This window comes from Taudactylus pleione, unplaced genomic scaffold (genome assembly GCF_031769625.1).
Source record: "Taudactylus pleione unplaced genomic scaffold, aTauple2 ptg000041l, whole genome shotgun sequence".
NCBI lineage: Eukaryota > Metazoa > Chordata > Amphibia > Anura > Myobatrachidae > Taudactylus > Taudactylus pleione.
Window position 1 is genome coordinate 9,069,199 of NW_028284443.1, and position 24,432 is coordinate 9,093,630.

At 41.4% G+C, this 24,432-nt stretch overlaps 1 protein-coding gene across 3 annotated transcripts in view; it reads right to left on the minus strand.

Annotated features, from left to right (window-relative positions):
* PLXNB2 (plexin B2) overlaps positions 1 to 24,432 on the minus strand; it is a 220,683-nt gene that overhangs the window by 75,757 nt on the left and 120,494 nt on the right. For 2 of the 3 annotated variants that reach the window (XM_088457631.1, XM_088457636.1), the window contains 2 exons: positions 15,863 to 15,916; positions 323 to 1,451 (listed from right to left, as the gene is read on the minus strand). In XM_088457631.1, the coding sequence (XP_088313757.1) occupies positions 323 to 1,438 (1,116 nt within the window). In that variant the 5' untranslated portion in view covers positions 1,439 to 1,451; positions 15,863 to 15,916. The remainder of the gene's footprint in view (positions 1 to 322; positions 1,452 to 15,862; positions 15,917 to 24,432) is intronic. The other variant, XM_088457632.1, reaches the window with a different exon arrangement.

Consider the following 24,432-nt stretch of genomic DNA (forward strand, 5'->3'; position numbering starts at 1 on the left):
GCAAAATAGGAAAATTAATTTGTAGTACTGAAGGCTGTACAGAATGATAGCTCAATCTGGACGTTCAGCCGAACCAACAGGTGTCATTAAGCCCGGTTATATGGTTGGATAATGACAGCAAACACAAGCCGATTGCAGTCATATTCTGACCGCATTTTCAGATATTGAAACCATCTAATTATTATATTGGTCCAAATGCATGATATTGCAGTGCGCATGGTCAGTATAACTATTTGGTGCAGAGAAGCAGTGCAGATTGTTAATCACAACAGAAAAAACCCAGATAAACACATTCAAATATATATAATATGAGATACGCTACCTGTTTTACCACACAACCTATTTTATCACCAAATGGCTTGGAAAAAACAGGTTCTCCATCTTTGTTAAATACTTCTGTAGTACTAGTGTAACATTCTTCCCTATTTTTTTCGAACTGCTTGTTAATATTCTCCATGGAAAACACGCAAAGAGCAGATTTCTCCTGATTATTGATAAAAGTGCTGAAAACTCCAAAGAGAACTTTACTGTCACTTGAAACCCCCATTATCCTTGCCAACTCTTGTCCTGGATGGGCAAGGAAAGCAGAAGTGCAGATGTTATAGGGAATGTGGTTTCGGTCTGTACATTCAAGATCCATCTCAACATAGGAAAAGTAGTACAAATCCTTAATACACAATCGGGTAATTAGTGTCCGATTCTTTTTCAAAGTTTTGTCTATCCGACTAGAAACAAAATAAACACGTTCTGTATCCTCAAAAACTGTGACAAACTGTTGTGTATTGACAGAAGAATAGCCATACTTAAAAGTGGCAGAATCTGAAATTGTTTCAAAGGGTCCTCTATCATCATTGACATTGAGTATTCTAGTGCTAATAATTATTCCATTGTCATACTGGCTTGTGCCTTTCCCAACAAACAGAGCTCGTGTGACGTTGGGCATGTTGATTGTTTTGGGCATATCGGCTATAAAACCCACAGTTTCCACCTGCTCGTCATTGCTGGCCACAAAAGACTTCTCTCCCTTGGTATCATCATAAAATAGCTCATTTGCGATGTTGTCTAGATCCCTCAAAGAGCAAATTCCTTTAAATAAACTTCCACATACGATTGCCCTATTATTCGGCACATCAAGTAGAAGCAGTTTATTATAATTGTGCGTTAAGCCTGCATCTGTACATTGGCTGAAAGGGGTCTCAATAGGTGGTGTACATTTCTTATGATCAAGTCTTGGTCCAGTTGTAAAATTGACAATTATTTCAAGGTCACCAGAAAGCTGGTATAAACGGTCAACTGCTCCGATGTAGACTTTCCCTGTGACATAGTTAATCGTTAGATGGTTTAATTCTGTGTCACTCACAAATTCTTTTAACGGTTCTGCTTTTGACACTTGTGCAACAGAAATCAAAATGTATACAAACTGAATCCATTTGGCCATTTCTGGATGAAGCCTGGAAGAGAGAGAAAAAAAAAAAAAAAAGTAGAAAATTATTAATATTGCATTTGTGAATGCAGGCATACACAAAACTTTAATGCCCAACATTCTGCTTCTGGCTCTCTAGATTGCATCTTAATATTATAAAACATATACAGTAGGTTCCAATTCAATTAGGTACAAATTAATTGCAGCAAGGAGTCACCATTTGAACAACATTTATAACTCTTATTGTTCTCAGACACTAAGGAATATATTTACTAAAGTGAGAGTTTTTAGAAGGGGAGATATTGTCTATAGCAACCAGATTCTAGCTATTATCTTCTAGGAGGCGCTAGTTAAATGTTAAGTAGAATCTGATTGGTTGCTATGGGCAACATCTCCGTTTCTAAAAACTCTCACTTTAGTAAATATACTCCTCAATCTTCCCTCTCAAGCAAACCTTCCCTCCCTTTAGCAGAAAATGGTAATAAATACAAATGATGCCTGTAAAACTGGAATCCAGCACCAGGTGCACTTTATCAATAAGGAAACTGTGCTCAAAGTCATAGACTATGCAAAGTGAAGTTAGTCTATACCTTCCAACTGTACTGATTTTGGTGGAACAATCCTGATGCGCAGTTCTTGATAGAAGCTGAGTTTTCCCAAAAGTGGATGTTTCAGTGGATAGAGTTGGGGGTTGGGTGGAATGGGGTGAGGCTTGATTAGTCCAGATTACGTGTGTTTAACTGTTCGAAGGTATGAGGTACCACTGTGACATAAATAAGGCTGATGCCCAACCACAGACAGAAAGGCTTTGTACACTATATAAAGCTTGCAACACCGAGGGGTACATTTACTAAAGGTCGATCTTAATCGATTTAAAATCGATTAACATCGATGTTGTGTTTCTGGGGCTAAATCACACATTTACGAATACTTAAAAAACAAAATCAAAAATGGTCTTTTAGTAAATGAGTAATTTAGCCCCAGAAACACAACATCGATGTTAATCGAATTTGATCAATTTTAAATCAATTAAAATAACCTTAGTAAATATACCCATAATACTAACATTTTCTCATCCACATACCTACACTAACACCCCACACATTACTGTTGCCTGATCTGATGCTGCTCAATACACCATTCCCTTTATATTCCATAAACTATGCTTTGATTCATAAAATTTTTTACTTTTCATTTTAAATTCAATGTATAGCTCTATATGGAATTTGTAACTAAATAATGTGCCTTCAACACTGTTCATTTCTCGTTATGTGCACTAACTTTCTGGGATCTCCATCTAAACGCTGACCTTATCTTACATATTGCTAAACAGTATTTTAAACAAAGTTTCAACTCTTAGGTATGTATCCTTTCATAAAGGAGATTAGTTAAATGTGGAGGTACGCTATTTTAGGATTGGCCATCGAGAGGGTAACTATTTATGGTCACTTATTTTTGACCATCAGTGAAAACTATTGATGGTTCACAGACCTGCATGCACAAAGGTACGGAGACCACACACGCACATACACAGTGCAGGAACTGATGGACTTTTTCCTTATCAGACCTCAATCATTGACAGTAAACCCAGTGACCATAGCCAGGAACCCAGTGATGGTTGCTATCAATCGATGGTCTTTGGTAAAGTCCATCTTGCAAACTGTGCTGAACAAGAAATTCAACTGTTTTTGCTTCTCTCTTCGTGACAGCATTCTTAGTAAGCTCGAAGACTTAACCTGAACAGGACCTCAGGTTTTTTTTTATATTCATGCATCAGAAGTCAGCTGCATTCTTTACTATACTTCAGCAGCTTGATTCTGTTTTATGCTTATCATGTTTTACAGTACATGTTTTCTACAATATAGTTCTCGCAAGTATAGGAAATCCAGGGCCAAGCATTTGGTAAAGCCCCTTCCTCATTTGCCTGGATACAATGAAATATTGTTTGGCTCATCACCCTCTGTGTGCAGCCATGCGGTTTGACAGTTTTACTTTTGGTTTTCGGTTTCCCATTCGGGAAGATTATTTCATAGGTTGCAAGTGGAGCCTCCAGTCCGCCTATGATTTGTAACAAACTGTGGGGCAAAAGGTTGAAGCAGAGTTGTGGTAACGAGTGATGTCTGGCCACATTTCTCAGTCACTGGTCTGTAATCTATGTTTTTCGGCACTTGGTGTTGTGCCAAAAAAGTAATCTGGTAAGTACAGGCTTATCCAACAATTGTCTTATCTGGCAGGCTTATCCAAATAACCAAAAGGCCATTGAGCAGAAGTGCTGCCACCAGGTCATTTACCAGTTGCTGAGAGTGCTGCCATGTTATTAACCAGTACTTCTGCAAAGCTCATAAGGAGTTTTGGAAAAAGAGTTGCTTGGAACAGTTGACATGGAGTCGGCCTTTTAGCTTCACCCTCTCCATTCAGATTTCTTTAACTACATGGGCTTTTGCATTCAGAGTTCATTTTAAATCACCTAGTAACTTCTAATGGCTTGCACAATTTATTCTTGCATTGAAGCTGGTACTGGGCATACAGACATCATGCACCATCTTGACTGCTTTCTTGTTGTTGGACCACAGGGTAGTGGGCAGTGTGGTGGCACACTTTTTTCCAGTATTGCCGTTGCTATAATGCATGATAAGACACATGGTCCAACAACCTGCCTTTGTATAGAGATTGAGACCATTGGTAGCTGTTGCATGCACCACAGCATAAGGCCCTGAAGTTGCTTGAGCAGATTGGGTCCTATTTAGAGTCTGGTAAAGCACCCCTTAAGACAGGGATGGGGAACCTCATTTGGTCTGGCCCTCTTTTTTCTGCTAGCCTCATCTGGCTAGCAGGGGGCCTAGAATGGCACCCTGCAGCCAGAATCTATGCAGCAGTGCAGCCTGATGCGTCCTTAGGATGCTTCAGATGGTCACACCACTGCCCTTAGAGCTCCCTGGAGCATCCTCAGAATACTCTGGGCATTGCTGTAATCACCGGCGATTGTGGCCCCGCCCTGTGTGACATCACACAGAGGGTGCACGGCCTGCAGTAATGTTTTATATATCAAAATGGCCCTCGGCAGAAAAAAGGTTCCCCGCCCCTGCCTTAAGATGATTCATTTTCTTTCGGGGCTCTTGAATTTTACATGTTAGGTAATTCTGTTAGGAAGAGTTTTTCTTTGGGACATGGTGGTTTCGCCAGACTGCGTAATTTGATTTATTTATCTACGGAGATTAGAGATGACTTGCAAAAGTTACTTTTTTTTTTATAGGGGTTTTGCACAACTCATCAAGTGCTCAAGGTGGTGAATACAAATCGCTGATAAAACCAGCCCAAACCCCCGAAAAATTCTCACTCATTTGTAATTGGATAGCTTTTCCGCAAAAAGACAGTGGATTTACTATGGAGATTTCTTTTCCCGAGAAAACGAAAATTGGAGCAAAATGATCTGGACAAAAATTATGAAAATTACTGTACATGTAATAGAATAGGGAGAAAGGTTTCCTCACGAAAATTGTACCACGTGACCTCGGGTTTACGGGAGAAAACGGGTTATCGCATCTAATTGGATACCCCTGTATGAGGTAAATACTTTCTTGAATTTATGAAGATTGACTTTCCAGTTTGGTAATTTTTAATTCCTTTATACAATTTCACGAATACCCAGAAAAAATATGGCTACAATTCTACAACCAGTATGAAACAGCATAGCTGGGGGACTGGTATTTTTTCATGATCACTCTTAGGGCTCTATTCATTATGTTAATTCATCATTGCTCTGAAAATCAGCTCTCCCCCCGAATCTTTTCACGGCTACATTCGGAGCAGTGAAACTAGAGCGCCTGCGTGACCTAGAGTTCACGCAGGCGCACAAAAGCCCTGGAGTCCTGCGTAAGGAGCCATACAGGAGAGGAGGGATCCGAAAGGATCCCTTTTTGCAACCCGGGACTCCTTTCCGTAGGGAAGGTGTGGGTTGCGGGAGCAAACACCATCTCAAGATGGCAAATGCTCCTGCAGTCAAGCTCCCAAAATAATGTCACCCAATTGTACATTTTGGACTTCTAAAGAGAAAAGGGAGTACAATTAAGACAAACTTTCCTAAAAGAATATAGAAACAGTATGTAATATTCTCCATGGCTTCTAAATGCCAAATGTAGTTTTTAAGCTCCTACAATGCATGATACAATTAGGGGCCGCTAGGATGTGAGAGACCAGGGTTTTTTTTTAGTACGGTTTTGCGGAGGTTCGCAAATGTGGAAAATCTATGGGTCTTCCAAAATCGGAGCTTCCAACGAAGAATTGAGAAGGCTATGAATCATGTGACAGAAGGAAACCATTACGGGCATAATCAGATAAGGAACAGTTCTCCCCTGTATCCACATTTCTGCCAGCATCAGTATTCAGAAACATCCTAAGCAATTTAGATGTAGTATAGTACTATATCTATAACAGACTTTTATAGGATCTTTGCTTTATTTTGGCTGAAAATTAACTTTTCACTATTTCTTCCCTTCGATTACCTCAACCTAAGTCTCATTCTCTTATTCCAGTTAGTGCAGGAACAAGAGCAGGTAGGAATATGCTTTACAGTTGGAAATCACGGCCTTCTGTAGAGAATGGCTATGACACTGTCGCTCAAAACGGGAGGGGGTCTTCAAAGCTTGAGTAGAAAGAGAGATAGAAGATAAGTCCTGAATTTGAATAAAGTTGAAAAAGGTCTTAATACTGTATATGTAAGAAATATTTGTGTTAGTATTTTGATAGGAGTCATTAAACTTGTTTGCTAAGCAACATCCTGTAGCTTTTGCTAAAGTGGTTGGACAGCAACCTTGAGTATTTGGAAAAGATAAAGCCATTGTGGTCAGTGGCATCACTGGTGTCTATGACACCCAGTGCGGCTAATAGACCCACTGCACGCGCCGGAGACATGTGCGACCAAAAAGGGGCATGGCCTCACAACACCCCCGTTTCATTACTCTGGGGGCGTGCCCAGTACTCCTGGATATAATGGACTGCCCCCAAAGACTTCCTCCACAGTGATCATGAGCCGGGCGCTGCACATGAATATCACAGTGTAGTGCCCTGATCCTGGTCACTGAGGATAAACCGGAATCTTGGTATTACCCCCTCGGTTGGTGACACCCGGTGCGGCTCTCACCCCCTGCACTCCCTTAGTGACAACACTGATTTAGGTATAATGCTCATTAAAACTATGAAGATCCAGCACAGACACAGGATAACTAGCTGAGTTTAGGAGGTCAATTCAGCTTGAAGCTGAGAAAATAACTGGGTAATGGTGCATAAACATGGTACGATCAGTCAGCGATAACAATATCGCTGACCGATCTCCCTGCACCTTCCAGATGTGCTGGATGATTGATATCGAACATCCAGCACACCACCAACCCACCGACGGGCCAGTGACCAACGATCACAGGTCCCATTGTAACCTAGACGATATCGCCCAGGTTGGCCTGCATGCACAGCCGATAGGCAATATCGTTATCATCCATACGTGCCCGCGCATCGCTGGTCGTTTGAGGGTTGGGAGGCACAAAAAAAATGAACACTATAGTTATCGTTCATTTCTATCATTCCGTGTGTACGCACCATAAGTTGGCATGATACAAAAGGTCATATTCTAGAGGTTATATAGACCCTCAGGTATTTTATATTTTTCTTCTGCTATTTAAAGTTGCAGTTTAGCATCAGACACTTTTTGACCTGACACCGTGTAAAGGTATGACATCTGACTGAGTTATTTATCTTATAACCTGAGATTTCGCTATATTGAAGCATGGCTTCATACAGATTGTGCAGGGACATTCCTACTTGAGTTAGTGGTAAAAGGAAATAATGATACAATCGAGGTACTCTATCTAATCTGCTCTCCAGTTATATATATCCTATAAGGGCAGTCAGTGCTTCTATCATCAGGGTGGAAATGAAGTGACAGAGCTAGCATCCTTGGCTGGCTCCAATTTGATTAAGAACCTAGTCAGAAGGATCCCCATTGCTCAATATCTTAACTGAGGTATAAGTTACATTTATTTTTTAAAGGGTAAAACAACAATAGTTGCAATGGCTATGCTGTAATGAGTAGCTAGTGCTTTATTACAAAACTATGTATATTTTTCAGAATAGAGAATATTTGACACTAACTTCATTCCAGACAACACAGACAGCTGTCATTTGTTTTGAGTATATCACTGTTCCCTCCCTAATTAGTCCACGAAGTCACGGATCATTGGACGCTCTCATAGGGACAGCAGAACACAGCTAAAAATTGGAGTTGGCTTTTTCCCCCTCCCTCTCCAAAATGTTTCCATGGTGATGCCTACAATATGGTTCCCTTGAGAGCTGAACTCAAAATGCAGAGCAGGAGAAGGAAGAGAAAAAAAAAAACAGCAATTCTCTAGCATTTTGCAGCACACTCTGCATTTTTTGTTTTGTTCCATACAGTATTTATATACCCAAATATGTACAGGTATATATTGATAACATAAGTCTTGTGTAAATTCATGCTAGCTGAGTGGCACTAGAATTTATTACAAACCAGGAACAACAGATTATTCTTTAGCAAACTCATTCAATATATCACATTAGAGACAAAAATACAAGGTTGAGAAGACCATATCTTAGGAGTAAACTGGGTCCCACTTTGGCATCTCAATGCAGAGCATTCAGTCTCATGCTAGGTGAATGTCACACAAAGACCATGCAGTTTGATGCAAGAAGTGGGCAGTAGCCAGTAACGCCAGTTTCTTTGGCCAAGCCAGTAGATGGAAAAGCCTGGACTAGAGTCAACAAAATGAGTCATGTAGAGACTGGATGTTTGACTAATGCAGGCAGATACAGAACTGCTACTGGTGTGAAGTCATGCAATGGGACATCGATAGACCCTCTGAATGCCATTCTAATATCAAGAAAATAATTGTAGTCGATACATATTAGATGGCCTGTTGTAAGTATGTTATAGGTGGTCTATTCATTCTCATAGTTATATATATATTATATTAGTATACATAAATTCATTTAAGAGGCAACTACTTATTAGAAATCTAATAATATTCCACGCATGCCTGGAAGCTATTACGTTACAGTACATAGAGATTTATACATAGTGATGGAACGGCCATTACCATACAGATGTGTTCTCATACACAGATGCTCAAGTTGCGCCAAAACTCTTGGCATGCCAGATCCCAGGCGACTTGGCCATGCTGAGTTGTTTTCGTTCAAAATGTGAATCCACTACGCACAAATAAATCAACTGGAAGAGTCAAAACTGTATATCTAGTGTATGCAGAACACTGTGATTTGTGACATTTGTACATCTGTGTGCGACGGAGTCTGAATCTGCGCAAAAAGAGCTCTGATGTGAATAGCTGCAGCTTTCCTCATGCCAAGGTGTTCTGCTTGATCTGCGACTTTTTGTGGGTGTAAAACCAATTCCGGTCATTTTGGCCTAGCATCTCTACAGCACTGTGTGAGGATTTTTGCTGATTCTGCAATGTGTATAATATGCAACATTTAAAGAAATATACATAAACTATAAATAAATGATCAGAAGAAAATACATATATGGTACGCTACTCCTTTCGGGGCGTCTCAGTGCGCTGTGCGTCTCACACCACATGGTGTATAGAAACAAGGTGTATGAGGGTATATCTGTATCAGGTCATCAGTAATAGCAAGAAAAACTGGTTCTCACTGCTGAAAGGCTGAAGCACAGTGACCTGATACAGGCGTATGTGTTAGTGAAATGTATCAATTTCAAATAATTCATATTCTAAGTTCAGATACGAAGTGCAGATTTCTAAATAGATTGTAGAAAAAAAATGTACAAGGTAGTCTTTTTTTTTTTTTTTGTAGTGGTATATGTAAGTGCCTTTTTGCTGGGTAATTAAGCTTAAGAGCAACCATATTTATATAGATTTCAACCAAAAAAGAAATCCCTATTAGGGTCTGTGGATTTTTATGCATTTTTGTAAACTATAAATATTGGTGTTATATCTTCTATGCATAAATAATTATACCCCTCACACATTTCAACGGTTCTGTTTCCAAACTGCTGGGCCACCCCAAGCCCCCTTTTCCCAGTCATAAATGACCTTTGACTCAATGAAAAATAAGGGAAGTTGAGGGTGGTCTAGCACTTTGGAAGACTCCGTTGGGTTGGACATGATATCCCGACGGCTGAATCGCTGCCGGTTCAAATACAGACGCCGGAGGCCTGACTGTTGAAAATCCAGACTACGGCTAGTAAGTACCCTAACCCCCCCCCGGACCTTTCCTCCTAAACTCCCCCCGGTGATGCCTAACCCTAATCCCCCCCTTCATGCACCCTAGACCTAACCCTCCAGGGGTGGTGCCTAACCCTAGCTCCCCGCAGCCTAACCCTCACAGGGGGGTGCCTAACACTAATCTCCCCCCCGGGGGTGCCTAAACCTAACCTCCCCATCCCCGGACTAACACTAAAGGTGAGCCGGATACTTACCTTCGGGATGCCGAAGCCGATCTTTTCATACTCTTCTGGATGCCGGCGTCGGGATCTTTGTTCTGTTCGGGGTTCCGGTGTCTGGATATAGGCGGCCGGCATCCCGTCCGCCGACACTACATCCTAACTCGGTTATGGCACAGAGGAAGTGGCACACTCTCACACATAGTGTGACGACCCCCCCTTGTTTGTATTCACTACTGTGCTTTAGGGCTGTGCACATATTTTGCTCAGGATTTGAATCAGGACCAGTAAACAATGTTGACAAGCACAAAGGGGACATCGGTATGTCGAACCTAGCATGCCGACATGTTAGTATTGTGATGTACAGTATCGTGTAGGCTTTAGAACTTTAAACATGATATAGCATATTTAAAGTACTGTGGCAATGCTGTACATGGCATTACTAGCCTGTCGGCTTGAAAGTTCGACATACTGCTGTTCCCCTTCTGTTAACATTCTGAATGTCGGTAAGCTAACTACAGCCCCCTGTGAGAGCTATATCACCCAGAAAGACCATTTACTGTTGCATGCTTTTAATGAGTTATGCTCTGTCCTAGGCTAGTGTCCTTGGGCTCTCCTGCTGCGATTTATATAGAGTTTTGCCAAAATCCCAACTCCAGTTTGAGAGAAGGACACACTACTGTGCAAACTACTGGGTGCAAGAAGTTTGGACAACCAAAAAGCTCGACCATGGGTGGATTTCTGCTCACCACCTCAGGAGCGTGTGAGCTGAAATAATGAGCTCCAGTGGCAATCTCGCCTTGTGGCACAAACAATTGAATAGCTCCTGGTCACTTTAGATTAGCCGCATTAAAACAATTGAATTCCCCATGATGTGCTCTCTTCTGAATAAATAGGTGCTCTCTTATGAATAAATAGGGGCATGGAGGAGCACTGCTTTTGTCTTATATCATTGTGCACAAGTCACGATGCAAAAAGCAAATAAAAAGCCAATGAAAAACTTATTGAAAGGTTCTCTTTAAAGAGGCCTCCTAAAGGGACAGTGTGTCTTCTATGAGACATTATCCTATTTTTCAACTTCTCCCTATTTTTAGTAAGATGATTCACAAACAATTGGTATCTGCATTCCAAATGGATACAGCAGTACGAATGAGGGGGAAGTACCATAAGCTTATGTGCATAATGATTGTAAGCTTGCGAGCAGGGCCCTCTTACCTTTGTCTGTTACTACCCAGTTTTGTTCTATTAATGTTGTTTCCAATTTTAAAGCGCAACAGAATATGCTGTGCTATATAATAAACTGTTAATAAATAATGATGCTTACAAATACACTTACCACAAGGTGTCAGCTGAGAGCCTAATATAAGCAATTCAGAATACATTTTACTGTTTAATGGCCAGGAGCAAAATAAGACATCCCATGTGATATGTGATCCTGACCATTCAGAAGCAGCAGAAAGGAACTTCTTTAAGCTCATGTTATATATAACTTAAGCACTAAAAGGTAGAGTCTCCAGTAAAACCTCCACTTTGTTTTCTCTTTACTATGAAGCAGTGCTTAATAGGACTCAAACAACTGCGACTATGTTCTGACCTAAACATTCTTTTTTTATTTAAATAGAAAAATATATGACACAACCTTTTAATGCCATCAATATACGCAGAAAGAAGGAAAATATTTTTAACCACAAAGGGAATTTCACATATCATTCTATTCAGTGCAGAATTGGAGGCCTAAACAGGAGCTACAATAACTAGCTCAAAGTCCAGGGCATATAACCAAGGGGAATTCCACTGAACACACATGGATTCTATTTACAGATACACTAGCTACACAAGTGAAAGTGAAAGCAATACACGGCTAACCATCGTCCACCCAAAACTACATATTAACAAAAAAATTATATAATAACAAAATTTCTAACCAAAATGTATACTAGAGTGTACCAGAACAAGGTGCTAGTTGGAGGTTAACAACATCAACAAAAGAGATCAGTTTCTATCTGTATCCAATAATGATTGAGGGTTAAGAAATGCATTCACAAACAAAAGACTGACTCAACACAATAGAATAGTATTAAAAACTTAAAAACATAGCCACCACCACCCTTGTGTCTTCTGCCATTGTAGCGCCCAAAATTTTATGCTAATGCCGCTACAAAGCCCTCCCATGCTGTGCCTGAATGTGCAAGGACTGAGACGACCACTATTGGAGTCTGTAGATGCTGTAATACCGATCCATGCGTCTTTAGACCGACCATCAGGCACACCAGTGAAATTGCCCTCCCTGTTACCTCCTGGTCACTGCCCAGGACTGTCCAATATATTCAGAGACCATGCATCCAAATCTGTATTGCGTCTCTGTACGAGCACCATCGAAACGCATGCGCAGTGTGACTCATAAGCATATAAAAAGCATTGCTCCACTGAGTCCGAAATCGCCACTACGTCCATCTCAGAAACGGGCCCGAAGAGTGACCGACTCTCTCTTAAATGTCATGTCCTAATTATTCCAATAAGTGTAATAGCACAACAATTGTATCACCTACATTGGTCTAATTTTCTTGGCAACATACAGTGACCAAAGAATGCTCTACCAATAATTATTCATTTAGGATTGCCGTATGTCTGTTACAAGGATCATTTACTTTCATCAAAGAAATCAGAGGAGATGCTTAATAACTAAAAGCACAAAGTAGGCTTGACGAAAGGTTTTTATTCCAGCACTGCTTGATGAGGGCTATCGTAGTGAGAGGAGAGGGGCACAAGATGGCATTGAAATCAATGGTCAACTTTTCTGTTTGACATGAAAGTGATGACAAGTTACATTCACAAAGCCTGATCTATAATTAGATAGGGGTGTTGTTTTTGTTTGCAAAATAAAACTTTAGATTTTCAAACCTTCTTTGAATGAAGGAATTAATTATTTCAGTTATATATTATTTCTATTATATATTTTAGTTATTTAGGGCAAAAAAATAAAGAATTACGGCGGTCACTTAAGTGTCCACATGCACCTTGGTGTCTCACTAATACAATCGGGGTCTCAAATTCAGAGTGGGGTTGGGGGGTCTCTTAATACAGAGATGGACTGGACAGGGGGGTGCTGGAAGTCTCAATAACACAAGGAGGGGTACTGGGGTCTCAAATACAGAAAGGTTTAACTAATATGGGGTCATTCACAATGGAGAGGCACTGGCAGTCTCATTAAGGCACTGGCAATCTCATTTATGCAGATTATTGCAAATAAGGGGGTGGGGGGTGAAGGGACTGGGATCCTTTGGCATTCTTTTTACCTCAAAATCTCTGCTCATTCCACTTCTAGGCATTTATTACGAAGTGTCGTCTTGTAAAACACAACACTACAGTTTGTGTTTAGGCCCAACATTTTAAAGGGCAGTATTTTCACTAGCCGTGTTTCGCTAATAGAGCACTGCCCTTTTATATATCCTGCATAAACACGAACAGAAGTGTTGGAGATGACACTTCGTAAACAAACAAACTAATGTCAGATGCACAGAATCAGTGACCAGCAGACAGATCAGTAGAAATGCACTGGTACAACATGCAAGCTTATTTATATGGAACCACAAAGGTTCTATAGCCCTATATCGAAAATGCAACAAGATTACATGGATACAATGTGTACAATGCTGGAATATCAGAGGCTGGTAGGAGCCTGGTGGAACAAGCAGTTCCAGATGCCAATATAGGAGCCTGGCCGTGGCAGCAAGTAACACGCCCATGACGCAAAGGCAGAGTTAGTAACGGGATCACTGGCAGTGAAAGGTAATCCCTATACTCCAGCAGTGGCAAAGCATAACCACTCAGGTTGTTCAAAGAACAGTAACCTCTACGAAAAATCTGTAATGCCTGGAGGAGTAAGGCCATCTAGTCACAGATACAGCAAAAATGGAAAAGAACAAAAAATATTTAAATTCTAATAGGTCAATTAATCAGACCTATAACTTTTGGAGAAGTATTACAGACCACCTTTGTCTACCAATAAAGCTTTAGATTTTACACTTTGGAGACATTACCTTCAACAGATAGAGACTGATAAGAATGCCATAAACAAACCTTGTAATGTGCAGAAGTAGAAGCAAATAAATAGACCAGGTGTACACAGAGCTACACCTTTACAGGGGGTGGGTGTACAGAGATCACAAGCAGACATGCTAAGCTTGCCAAATGTAAACCAGTCCAACAAGACTTGTTTGCCAAAGGTGTAAAAAATATGAAAACATTCCTCTTTATTTCTGATTCATTTAAGACATCAGCAAACAGGTGCAGATTAAAATATGACTAATCAACAGAACTGTACTATAACTGAAGGTGGCAGAAACGTTTCTTGAAATTACCACTTTGCTCAATGCTCAGAGAGAGATTCCAAGGGCCATATTCAATTTGAGGCGTTAAGCCCGGATTTGCGGTAATTTACCGCCGATGACATTATCGCCTGTTTTATTTTTCCTCCGTATTCAATTTGAAAGACTTTCCACCTAGGCGTTAAGTCAATGCAATGTAATAGGCGATAAAGTATCGTATAGTATGAATGGCAGGCGTTAAAAAGTGCAGAATTGGGGTTTTGGGGTGCAACATTTCGGGAACCCCCGTGCAGCCTTCAGACAGTCCCCCAAAAGTAATCTATGTAAAAATGTAAAAAAAATTAAGGGCACCCCAAAAATTGACTTTGAAAAAGGGGGCGAAAAAAAAAAAAGTTGTGGTACAAACGAACTTTACTCTGGGGGGGTCCCCAAGTATGCCCCAAGTATTTTTTTGATTGCAGATGTTTGCGGCAGGTGGGTTTTTCACGTTTTTTTTAAGTCACTTCAGCAAATTTAAAATATGCTGAACCTCATTTTTAAGTACCCCAAATTTAATGCCCATAGTTGTTTTGCCCCCTAAATGCTCTTCTGCATCACCTTATTCAAAGCTGCATTTATGCACCTGCCGCGGCTATTAGAAACCCCGACTTCCTTCAGTAGTTAAAAATGGGGGTACCCATAGTGATCCCCATGTCTACACATCTTTAGGGGGGTCCCTAGATTATTTCCCGAAAATTCCCGTTTAAACCCCTCCCCCCCCCCCAAAAAAAAAAAAAAATTTGGGGGTGACAAAAAAAAAATGTCAAACAAAAAGCCAAAGTAACAAAATTAATACTGGTGGGGTCCCCAAGTATGTGGCAGGTGTTTTTTTTTTTATTGAGCAGAGTAGCGGCAGGTGTATTTTTGCAGAATTTTTAAAATCATCTTTAGGGACTTAAAAATATGCTGGTACCCATTTTCATGTACCCCAAATTGATGGGACCACTTTTAAAAACGAAAAAAAAAAAACCTAAATGCTCTTCTGCATCACTCCTTCAATGTCGGGAAAAATGCACCAGCCGTGGCTATTTAAAAATACCGACATTCTTCTGCAGGCAAAAACGGGGGTACCCATAGTGATCCCCGAGGTCTGGACATCTTTAGGTGGGGGGGTCCTACAATTATTTCCCAAAAATTCCCGTTTGTTTTCGCAAGTATCGCCGGGTCGTGTTTTCGCCTACTTTCAAATTGAATACGGGGATACGCAGGCACGGGCGCGATACATTAACGCCTGGAAGACAGGCGAAGCCAACGCTAAGTCCGGGCCGTGTTAAGTTAACGCGGCTTGGCTCAAATTGAATACGGCCCTAAGTGTCTCTGGCATTCTTTCAGGTACCGCAGTGATTTGCACAATGCATCTCCATCCGTACTAACAGTTTGCATGATGCAAAATTCATAACTCCAGCAGTTCACATTAGAGAACAACAAGGAATACCCCATCAAGGGTAGCCAATAAGTCGGTGGGTTTATCAAATGTGGAAATTCCCTTCAGGAACAACTCTGGATAAAGCAGCAAGAAGAAATGTATTCAGCATTGATCCCCAGTAAATGTATTGTATGCATGCTAGATGGCTTTATTCAATGATAAATTACAATTTGTGGGCAACAGATACTTAAGCTACTTACAGTGTTTATTTTTTTTAAACTTCAATCTTCAGAATCTGTGCTCTAGATTTCACCCTGAAAAGAAACATATCAAAGAATGGCTATATTGTTGTTGACATAGTTATTCAGAAAAACAAAACAGAAATCTATAACCAATGGCACTGAAAAGTGGAACACTAAGAATGCTTGATGTTATTGATAAATGTCTACACGCAGCTATTTATGGTTGCAACCAAAAGGAAACAAAAAACAGTAAACAAGGGCACTGTTGTGTACCACCTATAGTCTACATTAAAAATAAAAATGGAAAATAGAATGCAAAGCAAAAATTGACAGAAATAAAAAATATTAATGTTAAATAAATCATGAAAGATACTTGAATAAAAATTATATAATATGAAACAGACATCATTGGCCAATGTAACAAATGTACATATACATATCAAAAATGTGTCTAAAAACACTAAACATCACACCCCTCTGAGGAAATCCCATTTGGGAAGAAACTAGTCAGGGACTAACTCGTGCCTTTTTTTTTTTTTGATCCTTACCTCTAGAAGGGCGCACGCAGCGGATGAGAAAGTCTGCCATTTGGCTAACTCCACGGAACAGGGCTGGACAGAGCCTGACCCACAGAGACATCTCTATCTGCCAACACACTGCTGCGAGACACCGCAGGCAGCAGCAGCACAGCAGACACCATCCAAAAGTTTGTTCATTGCGTCATCTGCCGCAGCACTGTGTAGAGATTGCTCCTCGCTTGATTCACGGAACACAGACCTGCCAGTCCATCGCCTCAAAATAGCGTAGACGGCAACACAGAGGACGCCATTTGGCGGCTTAGCATTAGTGCGTCAAAAACCGCAGTCTAGCATGAAGAAAGTGTATGTTCCTTTGTTACGAGACGGACGGAGCCGACAGACCGCCACACTGTCATCTGGCGACTGAGCAATAGTGCGTCATCTACCACAAATCAGAACAAGTGCATGTCCTTTTGTTACTAGACGGACAGAGTTTGCAGACTGTTATGTTGTCTCTATTATGAGGTATGAATCGCAGACCTGGCTATGAGATAGATGGAGCATAAGGTGCGTTGGTCAGTGAGGACACAATGCACACATTACACTCACTGTGGGACATTAACTCCATAAAACCTGCACTGAAATTGTGCAATAGTGGAAAATTGTTCCAAATTCCTAAAAACATATTTCTGGACAGTGGTCATCAGTGTTCAACAGGACACAGTCTGAGAATTATGCTTTAAATTTGTTATATCATCTACCCGGATAAGACAATTTCTTTTAAAGTCACCTCACTTTCTATTGTGGAACTTTAACAGATTTCAGGCTTATATGCATGGAGCTATAACAATCTCAACCCATACATTTAGCACCTATAACCACAGCTTCTACATTAGGTGTATATGGTGATGCAAATTTATGTGTCACTAGTTATCATTTATTACAGTTTTTATTGGCTCTTTTTTGAGGTTTAGTGTTTTTAGACACATTTTCGATATGTATGTGTACCATTTGTTACATTGGCCAATGATGTCTGTTTCATATCATTAAATTTGTATTTTTATTCAAGTATCTCTCAGGATTTATTATTTTACATTATTTTTTATTTCTGGCACAATTTTTGTATTCAAAACAGAAATATATAGGGGGCGGTACCGTTTGATGTGTGTTTTTAACACTACTGTGTTTTATTAAATCAACGTTTATTTGACCTATGAAGCGCTCTTCTTTCAATTTATATTAACAGATTTTATGGACCTGGACTCTGGTCACTTAAGGGAGAGCTGCGGTCCTTGAATAAAAAGACGTTGGACCTGGTGTCAAAAAATATAGGATCTCACATACTGAAATCATTTCAGTAATTTTCTAGCTGGACTCAAGTGAGACTAACTGTCCTTTATACAGTGCATGTTTTAAATTAAGAGCAGCCTCTGATATAAATCTCTCTCACTCTATATATATATATATATATATATATATATATATATATTTTATTTTTTTCATAGTGAGGATAGCATTTCGGAGTAAGTAATGCTGGGTACACACTGGCTGATCAATTGATTGGCCAATATATCGTGTCCCCGTCGGCCAGTGTGTACAGACGATACATCGTTCACAGAATATACTGAATATATATTGGCCAGGCTGAGAACTTAGGTAATGGACTACAAGTCTCAGACTTTTGCTGATAAGCAATGTTATTTAGCATATCACTGCATAGTATATTAGTTTGATGTTTTTAGTTTCTTTGTTAGTTAGCTCATTGCGCCTGTTATTAGCCTAGTGGTATGTGCTGTGTGTTTGTTTAACTCAATTTATTGCTAGCCATATTAGTGGGAGGGTGCTGGGCTTGTAAGCAATCAGTAATTTAACATGCCAGGTCTCCTACATATTGGTCATTAGTAGGCTGGAATTGCTCCATTCTGAAGTGCACTATTCAAAAGTGCATTTTAAGATTAATACTAGCGTTACACCAGCGTTGAACCGAAGTGGAACAGAAGGGAAACAACCAATCTGCACTTCAAAAAACCTAAGCTAGATTTGGAGAAAAACCATCAACAAAGGTGATTTTAAAATCTCACTGCTACAAACTCCTGCTGACTGCATAACCTGGACTTTCAACACTGAACTCTGGTTGCTACAAAAACTCTGGCCATCACTTGCTACTATTTGTGCTGCCTCCGTGCTTAACAGATAATCTTACTGAATACTATTAATATCAGCTTAACTCTGTAATAATGTCTTTTTACATTAGCACTTTGGTCTAGTCTTACATGACCTAGTTACTACTACTCTCTACTCTAATATTCAATTTCTGCTCCCATCTTATCTCCACTTTTTCTAAACTCTATAATATATTTTTGTTGTGCTGACACTGTACCTCATCCTTACCATGACCATGTTGTCTCCTCCCTTCACTCAGTTTCTAACTAATCTTTTGTTCTGCCCTCTGACTCCACCTCTATCTTTTCCCCCTGGTCTCCTCCACCTCCTCCTATCTCCCCTTCTCTTTCTGCCTTCCTCCCCCTCTTCTCCCATTACTCCATTTTCTTTCTCTTATACCCCCCAAGGATCCTACTACCCCACTGGTAATCTTTCCTCCCTTACTTATCTCCCTGTCACTTCGTCCCACTTTCATTCACGTCTCCTTAACGTCCCTCCCTGCCCACTTCCTACAGGGTCCCCTCCTAGCACAGGAGCACGCATGATCCCTACACTCTATTCATCTCGGTCTCCCAAAGTATTCTCATCTCCACGCTATTGCAACCATGATAATCTCATTCACATCTCCTATCAACTCTGTCACTCTATCCTGTGCCCTCTGGAATGCCAGATCAGTCTGTAACAAACTGGCCCCCACCCATGACCTTTTCATCTCCAACTCCCTGAATCTCCTGGCCATTACTGAAACCTGGATTTTACCCTCTGACACCACTCCTCCTGCAGCTCTCTCTTATGGGGGCCTCACCTTCTCCCACACCCCCAGGCCTGGGGGTCGCCATGGTGGTGGTGTTTGGGTCCTTCTATCCTCTGGTTACTCACACCAACATATACCATCAGAACCATCCCTTACATTCTCCACATTTGAAGTTCATGCTATACGCCTCTTCCAACCAGTACACCTCAGAGTAGCTGTCATCTACCGTCCCCCTGGCCCTCCCTCCAAGTTCCTTGACAACTTTGCTTCCTAGCTCACTCACTTTCTCTCCTCAGACCTTCCCTCTATTATCCTCGGTGACTTCAATATTCCTATTGATATCCCCACAGAATCTGCTGCCTCCAAACTACTCACCCTCACTTCCTCATTTGGACTCTCCCAATGGACCTCCTCACCCTCCCATGCGAGTGGGCATTTGCTTGATCTGGTATTCACTCACCGTTGTGATATTTCTGCTTACTCCAATTCCCCATTTCCCCTCTCTGACCATCACCTCCTATCTTTTAACCTATCTCTCTCTCCTTCCCCTCCACTACCTCCGAAAGCCACCATCACTAAGCGTAACATTGAAGCCATCGACACTGCTTTCTTTTCTTCCCTACTTGACTCACTTCTCTCCCCTATCCTCTCTTTCTCCTGCGCTGAACAAGCTGCTTCCCTATACAATGCCTCCCTTACTTCTGCTCTTGACTCTGTTGCTCCGGCGATCACTACTCACCCTCGCAAATTCACACCTCAACCCTGGCATTCCACATGCACCAGATACCTGCAAAAATGTTCACGAACCGCCGAGCGACAGTGGAGAAGATCACGCTCTCAGGCAGATTTTCTCCATTTCAAATTCATGCTGTCATCCTACAGTGCTGCCCTTTCCCTCTCTAAACAGTCATATTTCAATAATCTCATCTCCTCCCTGTCCTCAAATCCCCAGCGTCTCTTTTCCACCTTCAACTCCCTCCTCTGTCCACCCCCTCCTCGTCTCCCCTCCTTGCTCTCTGCCACTGACTTTGCTACCTATTTCACATCTAAAATTTATTCCATACATCAGGACATCATATCCAACCAGTCCCCCAGCTCTCCACCTCCTCCTTTCCCGGATCACCCCTCCCCATCCATTTTACAGACTCTGACATCCTTCTCCCCTGTGACAGGAGAGGAAGTTAAGGCCCTTATCCAGTCCTCCCCCCCTTCCACCTCTCACCTCGACCCTATCCCCTCCCACCTCCTCCGCTACCTCTCTCCTTCTGCCTGCTCCCATCTTGCCCAGCTCCTTAATCTCTCCCTCTCATCTGGCACTGTTCCTTCTGCATTCAAGCATGCCCGTGTTTCCCCCATTCTTAAAAAACCTAACCTTGATCCTAACATTCTCTCTAACTACCGTCCAATCTCTCTCCTCCCTTTTGCCTCCAAACTCCTTGAGCGTATTGTTTACAACCGCCTCACCACATTTCTTTCCTCCCACTCCCTCCTTGACCCTTTTCAGTCTGGCTTCCATTCTCTCCACTCCACTGAAACTGCCCTCACAAAAGTCAGCAACGACCTCCTTGCTGCCAAATCCAAGGGGCACTACTCACTGCTCATTCTCCTTGATCTCTCTGCTGCTTTTGACACTGTGGACCACCCTCTACTGCTGCATATACTTCACTCCCTTGGTCTACGTGACACTGCTCTCTCCTGGCTGTCCTCCTACCTCTCTGACCGTTCCTTCTCTGTTTCCTCTCATGGCGACTCCTCCCCCCCACAGCCTCTTACAGTAGGTGTTCCCCAAGGTTCTGTTCTTGGACCTCTCCTATTCTCTCTCTATACGTCTTCTCTAGGTAAACTCATCAGCTCTTTTGACCTCCATTATCATCTCTATGCTGATGATACTCAGATCTACCTTTCCTCATCTGATTCTTTCCCCCTCTCTACTGACTCGTATCTCCAACTGTCTCTCTGCTATCTCTTCCTGGATGTCCCAGCGATTTCTCAAACTTAATATGTCTAAGACTGAGCTGATAGTCTTCCCACCCTCCCACATATCATCATGTCCCACTATTTCTTTATTAATAGATGGCATTACTATCTCATCTAGCCCCAAAGTGCGTTGTCTTGGAGTCATCCTGGACTCTTCCCTCTCCTTTAAACCACACATTCAGAACCTCTCACAGTCCTGTCGTTTCCATCTCAAGAATATTTCCAAGATCAGACCCTTTCTCACCCAGGATGCTACCAAAACCCTTGTACATTCACTGGTCATGTCCAGACTGGACTACTGTAACCTTCTCCTAGCTGGCCTCCCCAAATCCCATCTCTCTCTTCTCCAGTCTGTGCTCAATGCTGCTGCTCGGCTCATCTTAATCTCCAAACGCTCTACATCTGCCTCCCCTCTTTTGCAAGCCCTCCACTGGCTCCCATTCCCTTTCAGAACCCAATTCAAGGCTCTTACACTCACTTACAAAGCCCTCACCCATTCCTCTCCCATTTACATCTCTGATCTCATCTCCCTTCACTCTTCGTTCACTTAATACACGCCGCCTTTCATGCCAATTGATTACTTCCTCCCTCTCCCGCCTCCAAGACTTTGCCCGTGCTGCTCCTCACCTTTGGAACTCCCTCCCTTTCCCTATCAGACTCTGCACCTCTCTACCATCTTTCAAACGAGCTCTTAAAACCCACTACTTCATTAAAGCCTTCCAGCTCTCATCCTAACTTGCTGCTACATCTTCCTTTCTCCCGGCCCACCCCATTCTGTGTCACTCCTGTTTGTCTTCCCCTCCCTTAAAGAATGTAAGCTCTTTCGAGCAGGGCCCTCTACCCTCTTGTGCTTCTCCCTACTGTAATTTAATTTATCTCTTACTAGCCACTAGGGCAACTAACACTTGGCTGCTTATGCGGCCGTTAATGTCACTAATATAGCAATGTTTATCCATGTTCTGTATTGTATTGTATGTCAATGGTTACTTTTTTGTCTATGTACTTTGTAAGGCACTGCGGAACACTTGTGGCGCCATAGAAATGATGATGATAATAATAATAATAATAATATCACATTGGCTGTACTGCACAGCCAATGAACAGATATGTCTGCAGACATATTTGTCCATCGGCAAGTGTGTACGGGCGATCAGCTGATTGCCCGTACACAGGGGCGCCGAGAGGGGAGGAGAGCGATCGCGCTGATCACATCCCCCATTGGCTGTGCGCCAGGCTAAGGGGCACACAGCGCCCCCCTCCCCAGCGCGCAGCAACGGAAATGTTTATTTTCTTTTTCAAAGGGGGCATGATTAGGCCACACACCCCTACCCGCCCCCAGTCCGGCCCGACCCGCTGCAGCATGCAGATGGTCGATCAGTGCGTATGAACGACCATCATCTGCAGATACATCGCTATAGTGTGTACCCACCTTAAGGGGTCTGAGCAGCATGTTAAGTATGTTCTAAGAGCCTGTGGTGTCAGTTTTGTTGATTAAATGTATTGCTTTAATGTATTACTGTAATTAAGGGCAAGGTGCATCCCTTCTGAAGGTTAGTGGAGTTTACATTTGGCCCTTAGCGTTTCCCATCACTAAACTACAAAGTATCATGTGCATCTAATTTTTCTTTAGTATGTACATGTGGAAAACTTTAAGCAACTTAAGGAATATACACATGACATTATTTAAAGCACCATTTACTCTGAAATGCAAAATTTTGAAATAGGGTCTGGCAATGTCTGAAAACATCAGGAAGGCAAAAAGGAGGTTGTGTCCGAGACCCAGACACACGTGGCCAAGATGATGGCTGCAGCACTATGTTGAACTGGATAAGCAGGGGCTCTGAGAGATATAAAATGACAAATCCTCCATCACTGAAAAGGAATGTACTTCTGTATTCTCTTGTAAGCTGTGGAGTAAAGGCGGTTTATCCACTTGCAGTTTAAAATAAACGATTGAACAAAAACGATATACTTCAATCGCTCATTAATCGTGCACAAATCGGGCATGAAAATGTCAAAAACGACCAGCGATGCGCGCTCCCGCTGGTCGTTCTTGACGTCTATCATCGCTTGAACATGCTGGTCAATCTGCCGTTAACAACAGACTGACCATGATGTTGTAATCGCACTGTCATTCCACTATCTTCAAGTGGATAAGCACCTTAACTGTCTTTGTAAAGAGATATAATTTGAGCAATAAACATTTACTTCAATGTTTTGTTTTTTAATTCAATACGTTGGAACAGAAATGGGAAACAGGCTTTACCCCAAATATGCAAACCTGTTCATGTCGAGGTGGGAGGAAGACATGGTATGGTCTGGGCATGTCTGGGTGGCAAACCTAAAATGTGTGAGTATTTGAACAATTATCTTAATTTTAAACTTACTTTCAATTATAGTCTAACCTCCTTCCATTTTTTGGGACTTTAATATTTGTTTTAGAGAAGGGAAAATAGAATGGATACTTCTTAAAAAAATCTTTTTAAATACATTTATTAAAGTGCAAAGTAACCATCTGCCCCAATGGTTATATATCTAATGTACAGTTTACCCATCCTCATAAAGAAAAAAAAAGGCTAATCTCTCTCCACCTTCAACAAGCAAGTATTAACCCTGAAAGCACCACTTCTAGAAAAGGGTGATAACCCGAAGATGTTGGAGAAAGTTATTGAGTATGTAACCAATACAGATAATCCCAAACAACATAGGGATGTAGAAAAGACTTTTGAAAAGAACTGAAGACTTAAAAATCCTATATTGAAAGACAATTTACCAGATAGGCCTAAGTTCATATATAGGAAAGCCAATAGTTTCAAGAACCATTTGTTATCTAGCGCATTGCCCAAAGGGTTCACCTAGAAATTATTGTGGTCATAGATGTGGGGACTAAGTCTTCGGTAAGGCCTGCAAAAACTAAAATTCCAGGGTTTTTCAATAGCAGGAAAGAATATAAAACTGACAGTTTTTACCGTGACATACTAGATATACCATATAGTCAATCCAATGTAAGGCAATATGCTCAATATTGGAAAAACCACTAGACCCTTAAAAGTTAGGTGGGCTGAACATGTACACAACATCAACAGTGGCATGGGTAATTATACATTTTCTCTCCACTTCAAGGAAAAACATAATAGCTCTGTTGACCACATTAAAGATTTTTGGGGTATTCCTAT